Genomic DNA, 21,480 nt, shown 5'->3' with positions numbered 1-21,480 from the left:
GACATTCATTTGTGAAATCTTTTCACAAGCACGAAACTGCTCATGCGTCTGGAAGTATTCAAAACACGGCCTCCCCAGAGTCACAGCACAGTAGGAGCAACACAGTTTTCCTGGCCTTACAAAGCAGACTCCTAGACAGCTGTCACTTGTTTCAAACATAAATGCACTGGACTCTGTCTGTCTGTCCTGAGTGACCTGTACTTATAAAGGGGACTTCCCTCACCAAGCAGCTCCCCCCTCAGCAAGCCAGTAACCAGCCCACTTTGCCCATGTCACAAAGAGATAGCAAAGCCACAAAAATAAAACACCAGCTATGTTTGCCAGAAGGGCCAAGCTTACACCAAGAAATCCCTGAAAAACTAGGAGAACTGGGTTTCAGTCTTGTCATCTGAACCAGGTTTGCCTGTGGAGAGCCTGACCTTTATGATGGAGATGTAGAGATGAAGGTGAAGCGGGCTGAGGTGGGAGCTGAGTCCCTGGGTACTCTGGGATGTGGAGTTGTTGGATGTGACCTTTTTTCTTGCAGGATTTGTCATCATGGTCTTCTGCAGATGAGCTGGACACCTCAGGATCTGTGAGTCCCACATCTGGAAGAAGTACACCAAACAGACAGAAATCGGTAACTTTCTGTTGGCTCTTTCCAGTTGGTCCACGGGTGGGAAGTGTAAGATATGACAGGCTTTGTGTCTACAGAATCCACAGGCTCAAAACTCAAGTCCCCAAACAGGAAAGGGCAGTTACCTATGTAAATTTATGCCTCCAGCCTTGTAGCATATTCTCAGCAATAAAACAGAGTGATTTTATTTTTGTTTTTGTTTTTCCTTTTAATGAGATCAATGTGTGGCTAATATGCAAAAAGAATATTTTTTTCTTGATTAAATGGCCATTTCTAGAAATGGTTCTCATGTGTACCCTTGGTGGTTCCCTTTTTCAAAATTCCCACCAGCATGCCCACTAAAAAGGTGGGTTGTCCTGCCCAGAAGTGCCACAGACAGTAGAGGCAAATTGTGAGCATCTTGTGAGTCACTGAATTGATAGGACCGATGAAGTCGCCTTGACTCTCAAGAGAAAGAGTTTCTGAGTGATGGCACCCAAGGACTTCTGGGTATTAACCCAGAAAGGGCAACCATTCAAGCCAACACCATACCCAGCCCATGGTGGAAACAGCCTCACCAGAGCACACAGAGGATAAATGGCAAAGTTGTCCCCGCTCCCCTCTAGACCTCCGTTCTCTGTGTATAGGAGCTTGTTTTTATTTTTGTTTGATTTTCTTTTTGGTCTGGCTTTATAAGTATATTCATTCCATTTCCCCTTAGAGTATAGAAGTAATAATTTCATTTGTATTTTGTCATATATACTTACGTTCTATGCCAATACATGTGTTATCCTTATTAGACTTTCATTTGTGTTTTTACCAACATTCACTAGTTTCCTATAGATCCTAGTTTAAGAATGTGAAGGAACACTGGCTTTTCAACTCAAAATTTAGCCTTGCTTTATCTTGAGGCTGTGACATGTTGAGCTTCAGCTCCATTTCCTTAAAACTCTTACTGTGGCCTCTGTGCCCTCTAAGTTGCCAGAAGGCAAAAGCCTAGGTGAATTATTTCTGAAGTATACAGAATGATGAAGTGAACTTCATGTTTAGAATCACTAAGTGCACAGAGTGTCTTATAACATAGAGTCATCTGTGCTTTAGTCTGGAGTGGCAGAGGCTGTGCCCACTGTGGGTGCACACTACAATCATACCTCATGTTATGTTAATGGCTGATACTATAAATATGAGTCTAGCCCACTCCATCTATGGAAGAAAAGCCAGTTTCCTTGGTCTATGGGTACCGATCATCGCGTTTGATTTGTTTGCTCTTTGCTGCCTTCTTAGTTGTTTTCATTGGTTAGCTTGTCTTTATTTGCCTGGACTGAACATTCTTCTTTCTTTACCCCCTGTTCATTGCAAACAGCCACGAGGCAAATGTAGTCTCTCACAGCCTGGACCCTCTGTCAGCAGCCCAAAGAGCAGGTACCTTGTTCTCCTGGTTTCCACCTGTTCTAGAACCCCCAAGAGGATGATAAAAATTGCCCATGAGTTAGGGAAGCCTCTAACCTGGTGTGTCTCAGGCGGGTAGTGGAGATATTTCACTCCTTCCTAGTAAATTGAAAGAGAACTTTATCCCAAGAGAACAGATAAATTTCATAGTGGAATTTGTCTTCCATTAAAATTTTATTTCCCTGTATTTACCCCATCTGGTCTTGTGGATCAAAACATACCTTGTGTGTCCGTGAATATGCAATTCTATTAGTGGCACAACTGCCGTTGGTTCATGGCAGATTTTATCATCCTCTCCCCTTCTCGATTTTACAAGAAGGCAGGTAACTGAACAGTAAATTATCTTACCCCTCACAGAACCCACAAATCTGCATAAAATATACTAACATCCCCAAGTTTGTATTTTGTTGGTTTTTTTGTTTTGTTTTGTTTTGTTTTTTTAATTTTACCTTCCTGTTTTATCCAGATTGTGGGTTTTAGATTTTCAAAATGGCCAAGCCAAATTTGGTGTTCTTCATTTAAAATTACAAAGCACTTTTTTGTAGCCTCTTCTGCTAGCCCTAACACTCGGCTCCCAGCAACACCCTCACCTTCCTCTTACTTGGGGAGCTCCTTCACTCTGAAGCCAGGGTCAGCCCTTGCCCTGTTCACTCACCCCTAAGCTGCCACTGCCGCATCTCACACTTGCCTCTAGGGTCCCCATTGTCCCTGCAGCTAGCAACGCTTTGCCTTTTCTGTTGTTGGTGTGGTGTCTGTATGCCTCTGACCTGCCACCACTCACCTTATGTTCCCCCAGAAATTTTTTCTTTTCTTTTCTTTTCTTTCTGACTTGTCTTTCTTTCTTTCTTTTTTCTTTTGGAAATGAAAATACTTTTCTAGTAGCCGAGTTTTCAGTCATAGTTCCAGCCTGTTCCCCGTAAAATATCTGCCCTTTGGGAAACTTATCACCACTGAGAAGAAATCTGAATGGAGATGAGGAAGTGCATAGCTGTAAACTGGCCCACAATAATAGTTTCAGTTTAGCAGCTATGCAATGTGGGGCTGGCTATTTCACGTATCATCCTCACCCAGCTGAAGTAACAGAGCATATTTTTATATGCTTTCTTGTTTCAAGACCCCCCTTCACTGTAATCCCCTCCCCCTGCTTTTATTTTTGTATTAGGTTGGTTGGTTGGTTTGAAAACAAGGGTCTAGGGTTTTTGTTTGTTTGCTTGTTTGTTTTTAACAATCCATAATAAAATAGCAATAATGAATTATGGAATAAATCTTCCTGGCACTTAGGCAAGATAATGATGGTCATCTGTGGGTGGTCCTATGCCCTCTTAGCCATCCACCTACAAGGAAAAGCAATCCCACCCTGTAGGAAGCGTTGTCTTCTCTAATTCCCCTTCTCCCACAAATGAATTGTGGATGTGCCATGACCAGAGGTGAAGTCATCCCACAGCAGTCCTTTGGGAAAGCCACAGATCCAGTCCTCTGAGAAAAGGGATGTTGCTAAGGGAGGAAGCAGTTAGATGGCAGCAGGAGTAGCCACTGGGTAACAGATACCAAATCCATCTGCTCCCCTAATTAGTTTAGGTTGCCACCTAGGCCTTCTGAATGGCTAAAGTGTCATCTCTTCTGGCTTCAGCTGCTTTCATGTGCCTAACAGGGCTTTTACCAATGGCCCCGCCACATTCTCCGCTGCAATACCCACGAAGCTCCTATCGGCTCTATTCTGCCCAGCATCGCTAGCTAATTAACACTCACCTGAAAATTCACCAGTGCTCTCTTGGGTTACTTGGGAGGGAATCCATCACAGAAAGGCTCTACCTGGATGACATGCCCCAGCAAACACCTTGGCAAACAAGCTCTGGTTGAATATTCTGGGGCTCCTTAACTCCAGGGAATCTTGGATTGGGTGCACTCAACCCTGTCAATGGGTACAGAGGGGATGTTCACCTCACTTACAGTCTAGGCAGCTCTCCATTCTTTGGCACAGAGACTGACCTTGTGTTTGATCTTGTACTGCTCCAACAAATCTGGAAGGTTACTGAAGAAGCACGGGATTTAGAGACAGATGCTATCTCTTGAAAACAAGGAGGGGCTAATTTGGGAAGGTATTGGTTTAAAGGGACAGGTTGTATTTTGTTGTGGTTTTCAACTCAATGGTAGCAACATCCTCACCTGTTACATATTTCTGTTGAAATTTAAGTTGGCAACTCCATGTTATCATTGATTATTGCAATAGTCTAATTAGATGGAAACCAGTTTTTCAGAGTCTTTTTAGGCCCCAAATCTACAAAATCAATACATGATGCTTTCTTCCATTAAGAGATTTGCAATGTATGAGAGTCCAGAGATTCCTAGAATCAATTACCAAGAGCTTCCAAAGAACTTGCTAAGATTATAAAAAACCAAAAATACAAAACAAAACTGTGCCTGTGTTTATACTGCCGCATAATACTCCTGGGTTTCATTTGAGGTTAAGCACATAGAAGTGTGCCTTAAGAGCAGTGCTGTTTGTGGTCCCAGCATCTGACTTCAGATTCTGTAACCCTGTCACCAAAAGTCTTCCATACAGATATGTATGGATGAGCAACCATTTAAGAAACTGGGAAGGTGATGTGCTAGTTTTCAGCAAGATGGTAGACCGTGATTCTCTTCACCCTGTGTGGGATGAAGGATGTCTTCACTCTACGGCTGAGAACACAGAGAGGCAGAACTTTTCTGGATGCTTTTAGTTTTGGCCTCTTCTGCACAGAGAATTAAGGAAGAATGGGAGCCAAAAAGGACTGGCTGAAGTCCTGTAGGAGGCACAAGAAAGAGGGGTCCTTCCAAATTGGTTCAAGGTAGTCAAATACATTTAAGCAAGCCAGTAGGGGGTTTCTTTTGCTTGTTCACTAAAGGACTACTAAATGTGCTGTTCAATTGATGGTGAATTTTGTTTTCCAATTTCTTCCGTTGAACTCTTCCTGGAAGCCCATTGTTCAAAGCATCCAAAGAGCCTTAGCATAAAGCAGTTGCCCTTGGAGAGGCAGCTGCCTTCATACCTGAAGACAACTGTAGGGTGGGTCACCAACAGGCTTCTCTTTTGCTCTTTTGAAGTGGGATGTCCCAGTGTTGGGGAGTAAGGAGTTAAGCAATTTGAGAAATAATATCTTTGAAAGCACTGTTAGTAAGTCAGAAATGTTTTCCTGAGAGAACAGACTGAATTCAGCAGTTTTCAAGGACATTACTCAGCACACCCCAGTATAGCCATATAGAGAATAACTGTTAGGTGCTGGCATTTATTTAGTACTTAATGTGTTTTGAGCACCGTGCTAAGCATTGTGCATGCTACCTCAGTTAACCTTAAATCCCTGTGACATGGCTAGCTAGATCCCTCAATTTACAGACAAGAACAAGAGATTATGAACACAGGTCTCACAAGACTCTGAACCCTACTATAGTAAAAAGACACCTCTCTCCCACTGAATGTCCATAGTAGGATAAATCAAGCAATGTGTGCATAGGACCAATCCATGGAAGGAGGGAATAACAGAACCCTCAGTTGCTTCTTGCAACTTGCCTTCTTAGCACATAGCTAGGAGCTACTGGATGTCGAATACTATAGATGGACAGCTAGAAATTTCTGCATATGGAATTTATTTATCCTGTCTAACAAGTGTCAAAACAAACTGAAAATACTAGCCCCCACCCCAGCTTTGTAAGATGTACGCATGTAATTATCTCATTATATCTTCCTTGGCCCTGTAGGAGCTGCAAAATGAGTTACCTACAGTATGCAGATCCCTCAGGGTTCTCTTTGTTATGTGCACTTTCTTTTGTGTCATTTGGTTTTAGACCCTGCTCCATCCCTTACCGTCCTCCTCCCTCCATGAGTATGTGTTCTAGAAAAGGGACAAACGGTTATTTTTCTGCCAATTTGAAAGAAATAGAAGAGAAAGATGGGATATAGATTTACTTGGAGAGAATATGCACATGTTATTCTGGACAAATTGACTTAAAATATCCCTATTGATTGAGTTCTTTGGGTACAGCCACGCAGTTAAGTGTTCCCATACAAATGCAGTCTACACTGTCACCCACGTCTACACAGAAGCCATTGAAGAGTGTCCACGAGCAAGTCCACGTATCACTATTGCTCTGTCTTCTATTGAATTTCCTAGGACTCTTGAAAATTGAGTGACCGTAGGTCAGTAAGTTAATATTAAAATAAGCGCCTTTTTACTCTGAGATGATTAACCTGTTGGTGCTAAAATCTCTAAGACAGAGTCACCCTGATGGAGCAACTTTGAAACTCTGAGAATTCTTATAGTTACTTCAGGTTGAGTGAACACTCGTCTCAGTAGGTAGACTGGACATTTAGTCCAACGGCACTGATAGGCACTCAGTACTGTGTGTTCTCTTTGTCCCTGCCTCCTCAGCCCGTTACTTCTCTCTAAGTTGGCATTCAACAGTAGAAGTCAGGTGGCCATTACATTTTACTAAAGAACGTTCTGATGTTGTTAAATGTGCCATGTCCTTCAAAGGATTCTGTCACATGTGCGCCCAGGCTCTTTGACCTTTCTAGTTCTTGTTAGGAATGAACTGGTCATGACAAAGCCTCTGAGTTTTGTTTTGTTTTGATCCTGGCCTTTATCCTCACAGAAGCTAATAATTGACAAAGAGGAGCTATCCAGCTTCCTTTGATTGAATTCTCAATTGTTTTGTGGACCTTTTCCCATCCCTAAAGTATATAAATATCTCCTGATGGAGGTGGTCTTGAGAAATGGGGCTTCATCGTCTGGCATTGCGCTGTCATTTATCCACGGTCAGTGCTGTTTGCCAGGAACTATTTTCACATCAACATGTACTCAAGGATCACACCAAAGAAAGACCCAGGACAGAGTCTGCCCTCCCCCTTTATCTCAGATTTCTCAGGACACTTTAAAATAAACTATTGAATAAGCCATCAAAGAAAAAAATGGCTTTGGTACTTAATATGCTAAGCCATCCATCTTCTTTGAAAATAATGAAAGGAGCAGGTGTAGCTACCTGAGGATTTTGTGACTTCCTGGAAAGATAGTCCCCTGACAGAGGAAGAACAGCATGTGACAAATGCCTTTATGACTTGAAACGTTCATTTTAAACACAAGGAAACCACTTCCCAATGTTTTAGGAAGAAAACATTGGTGTTTGCCTCGACATGTGAAATATATGTAACATAAATGTGCCTGTCATTTATGTCACCAACCAAAGGATCATAAAGTGGAGAGTGCAGTCATTGATCAAGATCAGGGAGTGCAGTGGGCAGGAGTCTGGGGAATATCTCGATAGATTTATTTTTAGTGTGTCATTTGACTACTGTTAGAGTCAGAATCCTGGATCTGGGAAGATGGCTCAGTTCTGGGCTTTCTGCATAAGCACTGTGAATTCAGACACTCAGCCTCCAAGTAAAACACATCTGAACTTCTGCTGCTGAGGAGGCAGAGACAGAGGAGCTCTCTACTTTATTGGTCAGCTAGTCTTGCTGTGTTCATGAGTTTAGGTCCAGTGAGAGACCCTGGCTCACAAAATAGGAAGGATAGCAATAGAAGAAGACATCTGACATCAACATTTGGTCCCACAACCACCCATACATACACAAAAAAAAATGTACACGCGCGCACACACACACACACGCACACACACACACACACACTGATCCTTAAAGAGGGTCCAGATTGTGATCATTGAAGTCTCAGGCTGTTTCCTTCACTGGGCTCCTTGCTAGTGATCTCAACTCGGACCTTCATCCTGAGAGCCTTCTCTCCGTCATCTGGAAGATGAAGCTAATGTGCACACATCTCAGGTGTCAGTTGTGAGGAGTAAATGAGGAGTACCCAAGTGCTGCCTATCATTTTTTTCAGAATAAACATTAACTCTCCTTAGCTGCTTACCTACAATGTGAGGAAAAGGGCTGCATATACCACCCCTATCTAAGCAGGAATATTTTATAATTCGGTAGCTTTGGAAGTTTCTATTTCACCCCCTCTTCCCTTAGTAAGGCACATCCCATTTATTTTACGCTTTGATGGTTTTCCTTGAAACATACATTTACTGCTATCCAGCTAGTTCAGAATAACTTGCTAGGTCTGGCATCAAGGAATTTTCCCATTAGATGGTGAGGCAACTCTTTTGGACTCTCAGTTGGGGCCTGTTTATATTGACGAATCAGTAGAACTCACAGATCGCATAGAACACGGAGTTGAAGAACTGGAACCTCTCTGGCCTCATCAGAAGTCTGTCACACAGAGGCAAGCTGAGTTGGTCAGGGTTACACTGGCTTTCATCGTGGGCTTCAGGGAGAAGTGAGGTTGTAGTTTAGGGCAATGATTTTGCTCCCTCGGTTATAGTTCAAAACCAGATTAGAGACCCAGGACAGTGGGAACTGCTTAGGACTTTTAACACTGGCCTCTCTCCTACCCTTCTCTTACAGTTTAATCACAGATTTGAGTAGCTCCTCTGTTCCCTTTAAGAAGGTCATGCCTGTATTTTTATTGTAACATTTATTTTCTCAGGCATCACCCCTCTATCCCCACTAATCTCAGGGTAATCCATCTTCTGAAATTAACAGCCACTGGGAAGCTGCAAACATTCCATCTTTTTAGAATCTAAACCTGTGGAGTTACCAACATAGATTTTATATCTCTTATAACAAAGGCATCTGATGTCCTTATGTTTATTTATACTTAAGTCTTGAGAGAATTCAGACTAGGGCCTTGGGAATACATCTTCTTGGTAGATCTAGTATTTTTTGCTCGCAGGATGCTGCTAGATATATGTGTCCATAAAATAGCTATTGTAAAACAAAAAAAAAATTCTTATCCATTTTCACAAGTAACCCAACAGAGCATTAATGACTGCTCCAAAAAGAAGTGAGTTAGCACACACACCAACTTAGAACAAACTGTTTCCACATTCAGGACTTCAGCCACTGTTTCTTATGAATGCCCCAAACGCCTATGCTTTCCCTAATGCACTTAAAGCAAAATAAGAAAACTTGGCACTTTAAATCTAGAAGGAGCTTCAAAGTGACAATCTTTCCTCTCTGGGAAATAGTGGTTACACAAAGCCACTGCATTAGTGATAGGCTAGAATCTGCTCTCCATCTTTGTGTTTTGGAGACAGACTTCATTGCTTTTCTTTGTGCAGTTTTGAAACTCTGTTACCCTGTTAAAACATTATTCTGGACAAAATTACTTAAAATACATAATATCAATATCCATTGACTAAGTTCTTCAGGCAAGGTCACACAGTTAAGTCTCTCCCATACAAATTCCATCTACACCGGCACCCACAATTATCCAAAAGCCAGTGAAGACCCGCCCTGTGCAAGTCCATTTATCAAAGTTGTTCTGCCCTTCCGCTGAATTTCCCAGCATTCTCAAAACTTGTATGATCTTTCGTAGGTCAGTAAGTTAATATCAAGAAGTGCCAGGAGCAGATGCCAGGGAGGTGCAAGATGAAAACAGATCATAGTCTGAGATGAAGTAGCTTCCCCGGGTCTGAGCAGTGTGACTGAAGGCATTCTTACCCCTGTACCACATAGCTTTGATCTTACTTGGGGTGCTTAGAAGTGACACACTGTGGGGTTCTCACAAATCATTTTTGTCTAGCTGTGTTCCTGATCTTCTGATACCAAAAAAAAAGTACCACATCAAACATCTATATCTTTAGCTATCCTGAGCTCATTTCATTTCTGCAGTTATCATTATTGATTGGAAAATGTTCACCAAATTGAGTAGAGGGAGCGTAAGTTGGAAGCGTTTTGTCACCTTGAATTGACTGATTGGATGTTTAGTTTCAAGTTAGTGTCCTTTCTCAGCAGTGTTCCTTTGGTAGTAGGGAAGCGACCCAGGCAGCCTGCAGAAAGCTCAGAGCTCTTAACTCGGCGGTTGGGAAATGACATGGGCACCCTGAGAAAGACGTGACTACTCAGTGCCAAATTGGGTTGTGTTTTGCATGGCCCTTATGTCCCAGGAAGGCACTAGAGCAAGGAACACTAAAGCAAGCCCATTCTGTATTTGAGTTGAATTGTTTATGTCAATTCTTCCCTTAGGTCCACAAGAGATGGCTCCGGTTCCTCCCGTTCTGACCCCAGGCCAGCACGGGTGGGTCGAGCCTTCCTGTTCCGGATCCTCCGGGTAGCTCTTCCCTTTCAGCTGCTGCTGCTGCTGCTTATTGGACTCACCTGCCTTGTGCCCATGTCAGAGAAAGACTACAGCTGCGCCCTCTCCAACAACTTTGCCCGATCGTTCCATCCGATGCTCAGATATACCAATGGTCCTCCTCCACTCTGAGGCAAGCCGACATCCCCACACGAGCGCAGGCAGCAAGAGGGGGAGGAATACCGAATGGCCGAGAAGCACCTAAAGAAAATGTTCAGCATCCTTAGTCATCAGGGAAATGCGAATCAAAACAATCCCGAGATTCCACCTCACACCAGTCAGAACGGCTAAAATCAAAAACATTTGAAATCTAAGTAAAGAAAATATCCAATTAAAAGAAAAAAAAGAGGTGAACAGGCCCAAAATAACCCCCAGGCTGTCAGAGAAGACATGATCTTGACTGAGGTCCTCATACGGCAGCTTCAGTTCTCCATACCCTGTGTGTGAAAAGAAAAAAAAAAAAAAGATCGAGCCTTCGAATATAGACAGTAAACAACCACACAAACACAAGATTAGTACTGTGTCATTTGACACTCTAAGCCTTAATAAATTAAGTTAAGGACATATAGTGTTCCCCGGACCCATGAAATCAGGGTCTTTGGCATAGCCAATGGCTCTCTCTACTGGGCCATCTGGGCAGCTTTCCCATGGTGCTGCTCGACCTACCCAAAAGCCTCTCTCCCAGGCACCATGTCAGTATTGTACAATCTACCATCCCACCCCTGCTGGAGGCTTTAGAACCTCCTCACACACCATTTTTAGGAACATATATGATGGCAGCTTCCTTTCTACCTGGTTTTCTTTGGGGCATGATGTTTTGATGTTGCTGTAGAGGCACGGGCTGTAAATCTGAAAGGCACTTTTATAAAAAAAATGGTATAAAGAAAATCTGGATGTAATAAAATCATGGAAAGCTTTATGTGAAGAAAATTGAATGTTATAGTATAAAAAAGATATTTATGTATGTACAGTTTGCTAAAGCCAAGTTTTTGTTTGTTGATTTCTTTGCATTTATTATAGACACTATAAAGAACGTTGTCAAAAAAATAAACCCACCTTGTCTGTGCTTTTTCTTCCTTTAAAACATAATTTGAATTTTTATTATTCAGTAAGACACAACCTAAATTATCTTTTCATTGTTAGTGTTAAGCCATACTTTATGTCTGGCAATATTATTTACATGTTAAATAGCATATATTTGGATGATTTGGTGGTGGTGGTGGTGGTGGAGGAGAGAGAGAGAGAGAGAGAGAGAGAGAGAGAGAGAGAGAGAGAGAATTCAAAGTCATAGAACAAGTTTCCCCCTAAAAGCAAATTTGAACAAAAACTAAATCACATTTTCTAAATGGGTCAGTATGACAGGTGTACTCAGTGGCTGGTCAGGTCTCATTCCCATCCCTCTGTGGTCGGTGGAATTAACAAGAAATCCCAGCATTCTCAGCCACTGCCTTGGAGGAAGAACACAACAACATGTTGGATTCTTTGTGACTACAAAAACCCAAAGTGGTCCTTGAACAGGAAGTTGAATTCACATATTCCTCATGAAAACTAGAGAGAAACTCCTAATATTGCCCTTTGACCCTGTTCTAAATTTTTGGGTTTTACCCACACTTACTTTTTTTCTTTCTTCTTTTTTCTTTAATGAATGGAGCTAGAAGGAAAGGGTGCACTGAAGAAAAAGGTAGCTAGCCAGAGGAGGTGTGTATGCACACAGGAACCCGGAGAAGCCTCTTGCTCTGTAGCAAATCAGATCTCACGGATTCCAGTTTCCTGCACACACCTTTATTCCCTTTGCATTGTTGGAAAAGCCCCATAAGATCCCTGTCAGAGCCCTCTACTCACATCCATCCCAAAGGTGCACATGGTCCATGAATCTTCCTGAAACTTCCCTTTAGAGCGCTGCCTTTCCTTTAAGTTCCTGTTGATCCTTAGCTACTAGGTAAGATGAAAATTTCCTCCTTTAGTATGTATGCTTTAATACATAAGATGCCAACACGCCATCATCAGGCTAAGACAAGACTATTGAAGAGTTAGAAGCCAGCTAGGACTTTTACAGTGAGATGCCATCTCAAATAAAATATATTTAAAAAAAAGAAAGATGATTTTATTCTACCCTATGACCTTGCCAATCACTCTTATAGAGTGATTTGATGCTAATTAAATTATAATTTATCACTGATAATTTTAGGAGGTGCATATACAAATATACATTGACGCTTCTCTTTGAAATAGGTTTCGGTACCCCAGAACATGCATCCAAGTTTCACTGGGTACTGGTCTACATCAGCTGCTCTCTGAGTTTGAAAGGACAGGTTCCCATTTTCCTTTATGTCCTCTCTGCTTCCTTCACCACCTCAACCACACTAGTCCCCTAAATATTCAAGTTTATAGATTCTGTTAAATAAATTATTTAGACCACTCTGGGGCACTAACAAGGCCCTGAAGCTGTTTCCTGTAGTTTCTGCCATGGGGTCGGATGGGGACCATCTCAGTAGAAGTCTGTTACAGAGCTTAGTAAGCTGAAGAACTTGAACTCATATCAGACCTTCCGTTCATCTCTGGGGCAGGGCCAGGGTGTGTGCATTTACACATCTACTTGACTGATGGTATCCTCACTGTGGAAAAGCAATTAATTGATTAGTTAATTAATTAAGTTTGTATTTACATTTCAAATGTTACCTCCCTTCCCGGTTTTTCCACACAAACTCCCCATCCCCATCCTATCCCCCTTGCCCCTGCCTCTATGAGGGTGCTCCCTCACCCACCCACCCACCCCCACCTCACCACCCAAGCATCCCCCTTTGCTGGGGCACCAAGCCTCCATAAGACCCAGGGCCTCTCTTCTCATTAATGACTAACGGGGCCATCCTCCGCTACACATGCAGCTGGAGCCATGTGTACTCTTTGGTGATTTAGGCCCTGGGAGCTCTGGGGGTGGGGGTGGGGGTGGGGGAGGTCTAGTTAGTTGATATTGTTGTTCTTCCTATGGGGTTCCACTAACTTCACTTCTTCCCCTAACTCTTCCATTGTCTTTTATTCTTACTATCCGGTCCCTCTTTTCTTATGAGCCAGCTCACAAGCTACCTCCTGGCCAGCTTTCCCACGTCATCTCACTCCGTTGTCCTTTGCTGTATACTTCTATGTGACTTGCTGAAATTTAACATGATGACGAAGGGCATAGGCAGCATGTCAGTCTATCCCCTGTGTGCCTGTCTACAGTAACTGCTTGCTTAATTGTCTTTGGAGTTTGGGCAAAGCAAACCTTCTCACTCCTCAAGTGTGCCTCTGTGTGTGTGTGTGTGTGTGTGTGTGTGTGTGTATGTGTGTGTGTTACTGCTGAACCACCCCAGCACTGTTTACCTAGACGCTTACTTAGATTTCTTATTAAGTGATTGCTTTGAGCTCCTAGATTACCTATCCTATATTTTTCCTGTCTGCTTTTTGTAGACTTCCTCCTTGTCTGCCATTGCTGACAGTTCATATTGGGCACATCTCATTACTGTCATGCTCATGTCCTTCCTTACCTACCATATACTTGGGACATCATCCTTCTCCTCAGCATATGGTTGGAATACTGATGGGCCATACTATAGACATGTGACGTCAACAACCACCATCACTGCCCTTTATCCTCAATAGTCTTCAGTATACTCATTCCTTCCACTAAGCCTTTGATAATCATCTCTCTGGCTGTTGCCAGGGTAACAGGCAGGGTCAGGGGATGATGCTTGTGTGCCCTGCCCTAAGCACTGAAGGTGAGGAGGGCCCTGGGCAGAGGTCTCATCTGTCACTGGCATGACAGTGCTTAAGTGGCCAGGTCACCATCTGGACAAGAGCCTGATCTTCTGAACCCTGAATTTAACTGCACAGATTCCTTAGTTCTTTCTACATGCAATGTGAAGTCCAGATGCTTATGGAAGCTCATGTCATATACTTTTGGGTGTTTCATGGAGTTAATGAAATCCTTTTTTTCTGTGGGGCCTGGGGTGTACTTCAGTGACAATGTGCTTAGCATGTACGATGCCCTGGGGTTGATAACCGGCACAGTGCAAGGAACATTTTTTTTTTACTTCTGACATGCTAATATTGGATTCTTCAATGATGTGTGTGGAAGGGAGTTGGCTGCACATGGAGAGGAGATGCCTCTGAGGTCCCTTCATGCTTGCTTCCTCTACCACTGCTGCATCACAGTGCAGTGACATGACCTGGAAGGACTGAAGGGAGCTGGAGGCCACACTTCTACTTGAAGCAGAAGAGTCATGAGAGAGGCGTGGAAGCTGAAGAATGCCTCATCTCAGACCCATGCTCAGGAGTTCCTTCAGCCCTGATTGCACACTGCTGGCTTTCCCTCAAAGCTATCTTTCATTTTTCTAAAGGAGCATCCTTCCTGAGAGTTGTTGTGGGAGGGAATTAGGTAGGACCTGCCTGAGAGAAGACAATGCAGCGCTCATGCTAGGAATGTCCCAAAGAAGAATGATCAGTGTAGGGAAGTCAAGGATGGGTGAGAAGTGACCAGAATATTCTCACTTAAGGAGTGAGAAGGTTTGCTTTGCCAAAACTCCAAGGAAAATTAAGCAAGCAGTTACTGTAGACAGGCACACAGGGGATAGACTGATATGCTGCCTATGCCCTAAGTCATCGTGTTAAATTTCAGCTGTAGTGGCTATTCCTGGTTGTCAACTTGACTATATTTGAAATGAACTACAATCCAGAATTGGAAGGCTCACCAGTGAACCTAATCTGGAGACTGGGAGATAGAAGTTTCTGATCTGGATCTTGGTATGGAGATCTTGAGACACAGTGGTGATTGAATCCAGAAGATTAAGGCAGGGAGATCTCCGAGTCCAAGGTCATCTGGGATTAAAGGTGTGGTGGCACACACCTTTAATCTGGGCTACACCTTCTGCTGGGGACCATATAAGGACATTGGAAGAAGGGAGTCTGGCTCTCGCTCTTTCGCCTTCTTGCGGTGTGGGACTCAGCAACTGCTAGATCCTTGGACTTCCATTCACAGCTACTACTGAACCATTGTTGGGATTTGGACTGCAGACTGTAAGTCATCAATAAATTCCTTTACTATATAGAGACTATCTGCAAGTTCTGTGACTCTAGAGAACCCTGACTAATACACAGCAAGTCACATAGAAGTATACAGCAAAGAACAAGGGAGTGAGATGAGGTGGGAAAGCTGGCCAGGACCACGTGATCAGAACCTGGGAGGAGCCATGGGTGTAGCTGAGAACAGCCAAGGAGAGTTTGCTAGTTGGGTTCTTTGGTTTCTTTTCCACTGTCACCATCACCTAAGGGCCATAGGGAATTAACTGTACTGTAGTTATCAGCCCCAGAAGGCATTGTAAGTAGGTCAATTGAGGACTGGGGCAGACCACATACAGCCCATGCCCACTCTGTGGAGAGAAATGACTCTAGCCTTTGTAGACTCAATCCTAGCTAAGACTTCAATCCTTCCTGTTCATATTCCATTCGCAACGGTCCCCACTGAGCCCTTTGTAGGCAGAAAAGCCCAAGTTCTCTTCCAACATTCATCCTGAAATGAAAGACAAGACAAGGCCAGAGAACTGGGATCAAATACTGGGGGGGAGGGAGACCACGTCTAGGAGAGGTGTCTTTGTTTTCTGAGAACAAATTTCTTTTCCTTGTCACTTGATTGCCGGTAGCTCCTCGTTTGTGGCAGCTTGAGGTGGAGTTTGAAGAGTGAGAAGGCGGAAAGAGACAGGCAGGATGGTTTACAGGGCCAGAGACAATTTTCTGCTTAGTCATATGCAACACTGAGGAGCCAATTCAGGTCATGAGAGGAGGTGTTTCGCTGAGCGGTCACTGCAGTTTTAGATTTAATAATACGTTGTGATAACATTGGCTGTCATACCTCCTGCTACGAAGACTGTGAAATTGAAAAAGAGTCGCTTTTATTCAACAGTCCCAGTTTCTCACTTTCTTCTCCTGCAGAGTTGCATAGTGTCCATCAGGAGTCTACAGACAGACCGACCTTGCCGGGACCCCTCTCATTCAGGTGAATGAGCAAGGCAGGCCAGTGGGCTCTGCCTGCAGCCATTGTTGAGTAGCCTCTTGGGACTAAGGGTTGAGAAGCTGAACTTGGCTGATTTAAAATAGGTCAAGCAAAGTGAGAAATGGGGAACACTTAATCAGATCTGAGGAAGCTGGCTAGACTCAAATATAATTTTCCTGAACCATTAAGGGTGGTGTGCAAAATCTCTCTCTCTCTCTCTCTCTCTCTCTCTCTCTCTCTCTCTCTCTCTCTCTCTCTCTCTCTCTCTCTCTCTCTTTCCTTTAACATGTTACCTAATACAAGCAAGAGGCCACCGCTGAACTTGAGGTCACAATCATATCAAAATCTCGTCTCAGCTATTGTTGCAGGTTTTGACATCTTGAGGCTATATGTGGCCTCCCCAGACTCCAGAAGCTAGAAGTCCTTAGAGCCTTGAGGATAGACTGCAGGTCAGGCCCAAGTCTGTTGAGACGCATCCTTGATAGGATTGCTGGATTCCTGAGTGAAGCTGCCAAGGAGCTTTTCAGCAGCAGTTGGAAGCCAACACCCAGCCCTGCACAGCTCACATCCCACCACTGGTACCCAACCTTCCTGCCAGTCCTTCAGGCTTACAGAATAATGCAAGGGATGCCAAGTGCCCAGGATTTCTGGTCAACTGTTTATCAATCAATCATCAGTGTCATTTGCAATCTTATATCTGGCCACAATGGCAAGTGGTGTGAGCAAGTTCCCATCCTTCACTATAACTGATTATCAGCTTCCTTGGATAATTTCCCAAGAGCCTGGATTTTTAATCCAGACTCTTGTGCTTTTGACCGATCTGTGCTAGTTACACTCAACTGTCCATGAGATTCAAATCACTATAGAAACAAATATATGAGTTTGTCTGGCAAGGGTTTTCTAGAGTAGATTGTTGTGAGAAGACCTATCAACCAGATATCAACCAATGCACAGAGCGCCATCCCATGATTTGGGGACCTGGATTGTATACAAAGGAGACTGTGGGCTGAGAATCAGCACTTGTCACTCTTTCTGACTCTCAACGGTCAGCTGTCTTCCACATCTACCATGCTAACTTCTTTCCGTGATGGTGTATCTGTAACTGTGAGCCAATGTAAGTTCTTTGTTCCTTAAGTGGATTTTCAGGTGTTTTTGGTTGCAGCAATAAGAGAAGGACAGCATACCAGCCATTATTGCTTGTTGGGTTTGCTTTGCTTCACTGGTTTTGAGATGGGTGTCGCTGTGTAGTCCAGCCTAGCTTTGAACACTTGTCTTCCCTTGACCTCCTGAGTGATGAGCCTGCAGGCATGCACCACTCCATTCAACTTTGCTATTGTTCATTCATGGCAGTAGATCACAAACTAATTATTGTAATATTTATGTGTCTAATTTATCACTAGAATAAAACATATAAGTAAATAGTACACATAAATATAAATGTGCATTGTAATATAATTATACTGGTAACATGTATAATTAAGGCTTTTAATTTATGTTAAGATGTGCTATTTCTTTCTGCATGTGTCCATTTTAAAGGTTGTTTTGTTTATATTTAATCCATGCTTACGTGTGACTACCAGCTTGTCTGTGTATGCACCATGTGTCTGCTCCTGCTCATGGAGCCTTCCAGAAGAAGGTGTCAGATCTCCTATAAGGAGTAATAGGTAGTTATGTGCTATAAACTGAACCCAGGTCCTTTGCAGGAACGGGAATCTCTCTTAACAGCTGAGCCATCTCTCTAGCCCTGAGTAAATTGTCTTATAAAATCAACCATTTTAGTTACTGTCATAGTTAGGGTTTTACCGCTGTGAATAGACACCATGACCAAGGCAACTCTTATAAGGCCAACATTTAATTGGGACTGGATTACAGGTTCAGAGGTTCAGTCCATTCTCATCAATGCAGGAGCCTGGCAGCATCCAGGCAGGCATGGTGCAGGAAGAGCTGAGAGTTCTACATCTTCATCTGAAGGCTGCTAGCAGAATACTGTCTCCCAGGCAGTGAGAACAAAGATATTAAAGCTGACACCCACAAGGCCACACCTCCCAACAGTGCCACTCCCTGGGCCAAGCATCTACAAACCACCACAGTTACAAAAGATTCTCTTGTTTTCCAAAGGAATTAAATAATTCCTACCCTTCTTTTGATCTACACCCAATTTTTGTGTACCTTTCCATGATTTCCTTAATTTTATTTTAATTTTTGTGTCCATAGTAATTGGATTACACTTTTATAGATTAAATAAAATGTACCACATGTTCTATATCCATTAATCATTGATAAGCATTTTATCTAGTTCCATGACCTGCTGCTCTTTACACATTTTTAAGAATTAGAGCAATTTTTGTTATTCCACAATTTGCATCATAACCTGAATACAGACACGTCCTCATATGTGTATACATCTTCACTCTGTTGCATATCTTTGTTTCTCCGTACTGTGTATACTTGAGATTTACAGTGTAGTGTTGGGGGGCATTTCTAGACAGTAAAGTGGTTACTATAGTGACGATAATTAGCATTGCTATCATCTCCCATAGTGACTTTTTTTCTGTGTGTGAACCAGGGCAGCTGCTCAAAATTCCAAGTGCAACACAATTCTGTTAACTTCCCTCCTAATGCTGAACACTCACCTCTAAATGTGTCTATGTCTGCTGATGTGAACCTTTCAGCCCCTGTGTATCCCCAGCCCCTCCCCTCTTCTCCCCAGCCCCTCCCCTCTTTTCCCCAGCCCCTCCCCTCTTTTCCCCAGCCCCTCCCCTCTTTTCCCCAGCCCCTCCCCTCTTCTCCCTTGCCCACCACTGTCTGTGTGTATTCACCACAGTGTAGATGGGCCTGGGGGCCCATGCAAGGTGAAATAAGTCATCTTTTCCCCCCACAGGTTGTCTTCCTGATGGAGTTTGCTAAGTCGTACGCAGGAAGCACTCTCTGCTCACGGAGGCACTACTGAATCAACGAGTGCATTCAATCTCTTAATGATACATTTCAATAAATCCTGCCATATTACTTCCTCAAACCTCGGGATGAATGGCAGTCGCACCCTCCGTGGGGGCGGAGCCTTCTTGTTTCCTTGAAGCCTCCATACATGGAAGCTGTGCTTTTCAAACCACAAAATCATCATCGAAACTTTAATATTCATAATGTGCGCACCAGAAATCTTTCAAGAAATGTTAAAGATGTAGAACTCTGGGCCACGTTTCCAACCAATCAAACCCCGCTCACCAGGGGTTCATTTTATTTGAAATTAGTTTGTCATTTTCCAGAAGAATAGACAGTTGTCTCCAAACCAATCAAGAACAAAACACAGATGCCTCTTCTGTTACTGCTGTCTTTTGCAGTAACCTAGGTGTCACTCAGCAGGGGGCTTCTTGGATGAATTACATTGCATATTTAGTATCTACTATTTTGGTCCTTTTGAAATTTCATGTATTATTATTGTATATGTACGTGTGTGTGATGTGTGTATGTATGAATGTGTGTGTATGGTGTGTATATGCATATGTGTGTGGTGTGTGTCTGTGTGTATAGTGTGTGTATATGATGTATGTATTGTGTATTTGTATATGTGTGTATGGTATATGTGTGTGTGTGTGTGTGTGTGTATGGTATGCATATGTCTATGTGTATGTGTGTATGTGTGAATGGTGTATAGTGTGTGTGTATGTATGTGTATATGTGAATATGGTATGTGTATGTGTGTATGTATGGTGTATGTGTGTATGTATTTGGTAATTGTGTGTATGTATGTGTGCATGTGTGTATGTATGTGTGTATGTATATGTGTGAATGGTGTGTATGTAAATATGTGTGTATGTATATATATATATATTGTGTGGGCCTGTGTGTGTGTGTGTGTGTGTGTCTGTGTGTGTGTGTCTGTGTGTCTGTGTGCCTGTGTGTACATGTGCATGCCACAGCATATGTGTGAAGATCAGTGGGAAAGTCTTTGGCGCTGGTTCTCTCTTTACACCTTTAATGTTTTCCAGGGATCTGCTCAGACCTTCAGAACATCATGTGCTTTTACTCCTCAGCCATGTTCATTGGCCCCATTTTATAGTGAGATTGATTTATATGCATTGATTACACAAGATTCCTACTGTGGTGGTTTGAGTAGGCATGGTCCCCATTACTCATGTATTTCAATGCTTGGTCCATGAGAATTAGCACTATTAACAGGTGTGGTCTAACTGGAGTAGACGTGGCCTTGCTGGAGGAAGTGTGTTAGTGCAGAGGCAGGGTTCAGGGTCTGTCTCCTCTCTGCTGCCTGCAAGATTAGGATGTAGAATTCTCTGCTCCTCCGCCAGCACCATGTCTGCTTGCCTGCCACCATGCTTCCCACTATGATGATAGTGGACTAAACCTCTGAAACTCTAAGCCAGCCCCAATTCAATGTTTTCCTTTATAAGAGAGAGTTGCCTTGATGTCTCTTCATAGCAATAAAACCCCAAGTCCTCTACTATATATTATTACATTCAAACAAAATCTGAAATAGTTTGTATCATATGATTCCAATTCTATAGACACATGCTGCATGAGTGTGTGTGTGTGTGTGTGTGTGTGTGTGTGTGTGTTTGTCACACAAGACAAGGTAATCACACATAGTTGAGGTACAAACCTTAGCACTGTGACTGAATTCACAGAAAAACACACAATGTTTGTACAGTTCAAATTTGACAGGAAGCATAATTTGGATGTTAAGTCCAAGTTGCTGTTATAATGATGACAAATTGAAAGACAAAGGAAAACATCTTTGTTCTTACACAGGAGGTGTTTGACTTGTTTTTCAATTTAGAAGAAACTTTTTGATACACTCCAAATAAATAGTGACAGGCCATTTATTAGAAGTCTCAGAATGCATTGGGTGATGACGATGTACTCTTAATTCCAGCACTTGGGAGGCAGAGGCAGGTGGATCTCTGTGAGTTTCAGGCCGTCCTGGTCTACAGAGCAAGTTACAGGACACCCTAAGCTATGCAGAGAAACCCTGTCTCAAACAGCACAATAGAAAACAAAACTACTCAGAATTCTAACACTAGTTCCAGGTGCTCACCAGAATGCTTGGGTAGTTTCAAGTTTTGGCACAAAGAGGGTGGAAAGGGTGGATTTGGATTTGGGACAGGAAGGTTCACCAACCACTGAATCCAAGAAGAAGAAGAAGAAGAAGAAGAAGAAGAAGAAGAAGAAGAAGAAGAAGAAGAAGAAGAAGAAGAAGAAGAAGAAGAAGAAGAAGAAGAAGA

General features: G+C 42.9%; 1 protein-coding gene across 13 annotated transcripts in view; it reads left to right on the top strand.

Annotated features, from left to right (window-relative positions):
* The window catches only part of Syne1 (spectrin repeat containing nuclear envelope protein 1), a 493,437-nt gene extending 482,956 nt beyond the window's left edge, over window positions 1-10,481 (top strand). For 10 of the 13 annotated variants that reach the window (XM_029532807.1, XM_029532801.1, XM_029532799.1 and 7 more), the window contains 3 exons: window positions 527-619; window positions 1,959-2,017; window positions 10,110-10,468. In XM_029532807.1, the coding sequence (XP_029388667.1) occupies window positions 527-619; window positions 1,959-2,017; window positions 10,110-10,350 (393 nt within the window). In that variant the 3' untranslated portion in view covers window positions 10,351-10,468. Of the gene's footprint in view, window positions 1-526; window positions 620-1,958; window positions 2,018-10,109 lie in introns of all 13 variants that reach the window. The other 3 variants (XM_021221337.2, XM_029532803.1, XM_029532802.1) reach the window with 3 other exon arrangements.
* The last annotated feature ends 10,999 nt before the right edge of the window (window positions 10,482-21,480 follow it).

Source organism: Mus pahari, chromosome 21 (assembly GCF_900095145.1).
Source record: "Mus pahari chromosome 21, PAHARI_EIJ_v1.1, whole genome shotgun sequence".
NCBI lineage: Eukaryota > Metazoa > Chordata > Mammalia > Rodentia > Muridae > Mus > Mus pahari.
This window is presented reverse-complemented; position numbering and strand designations above follow the sequence as displayed.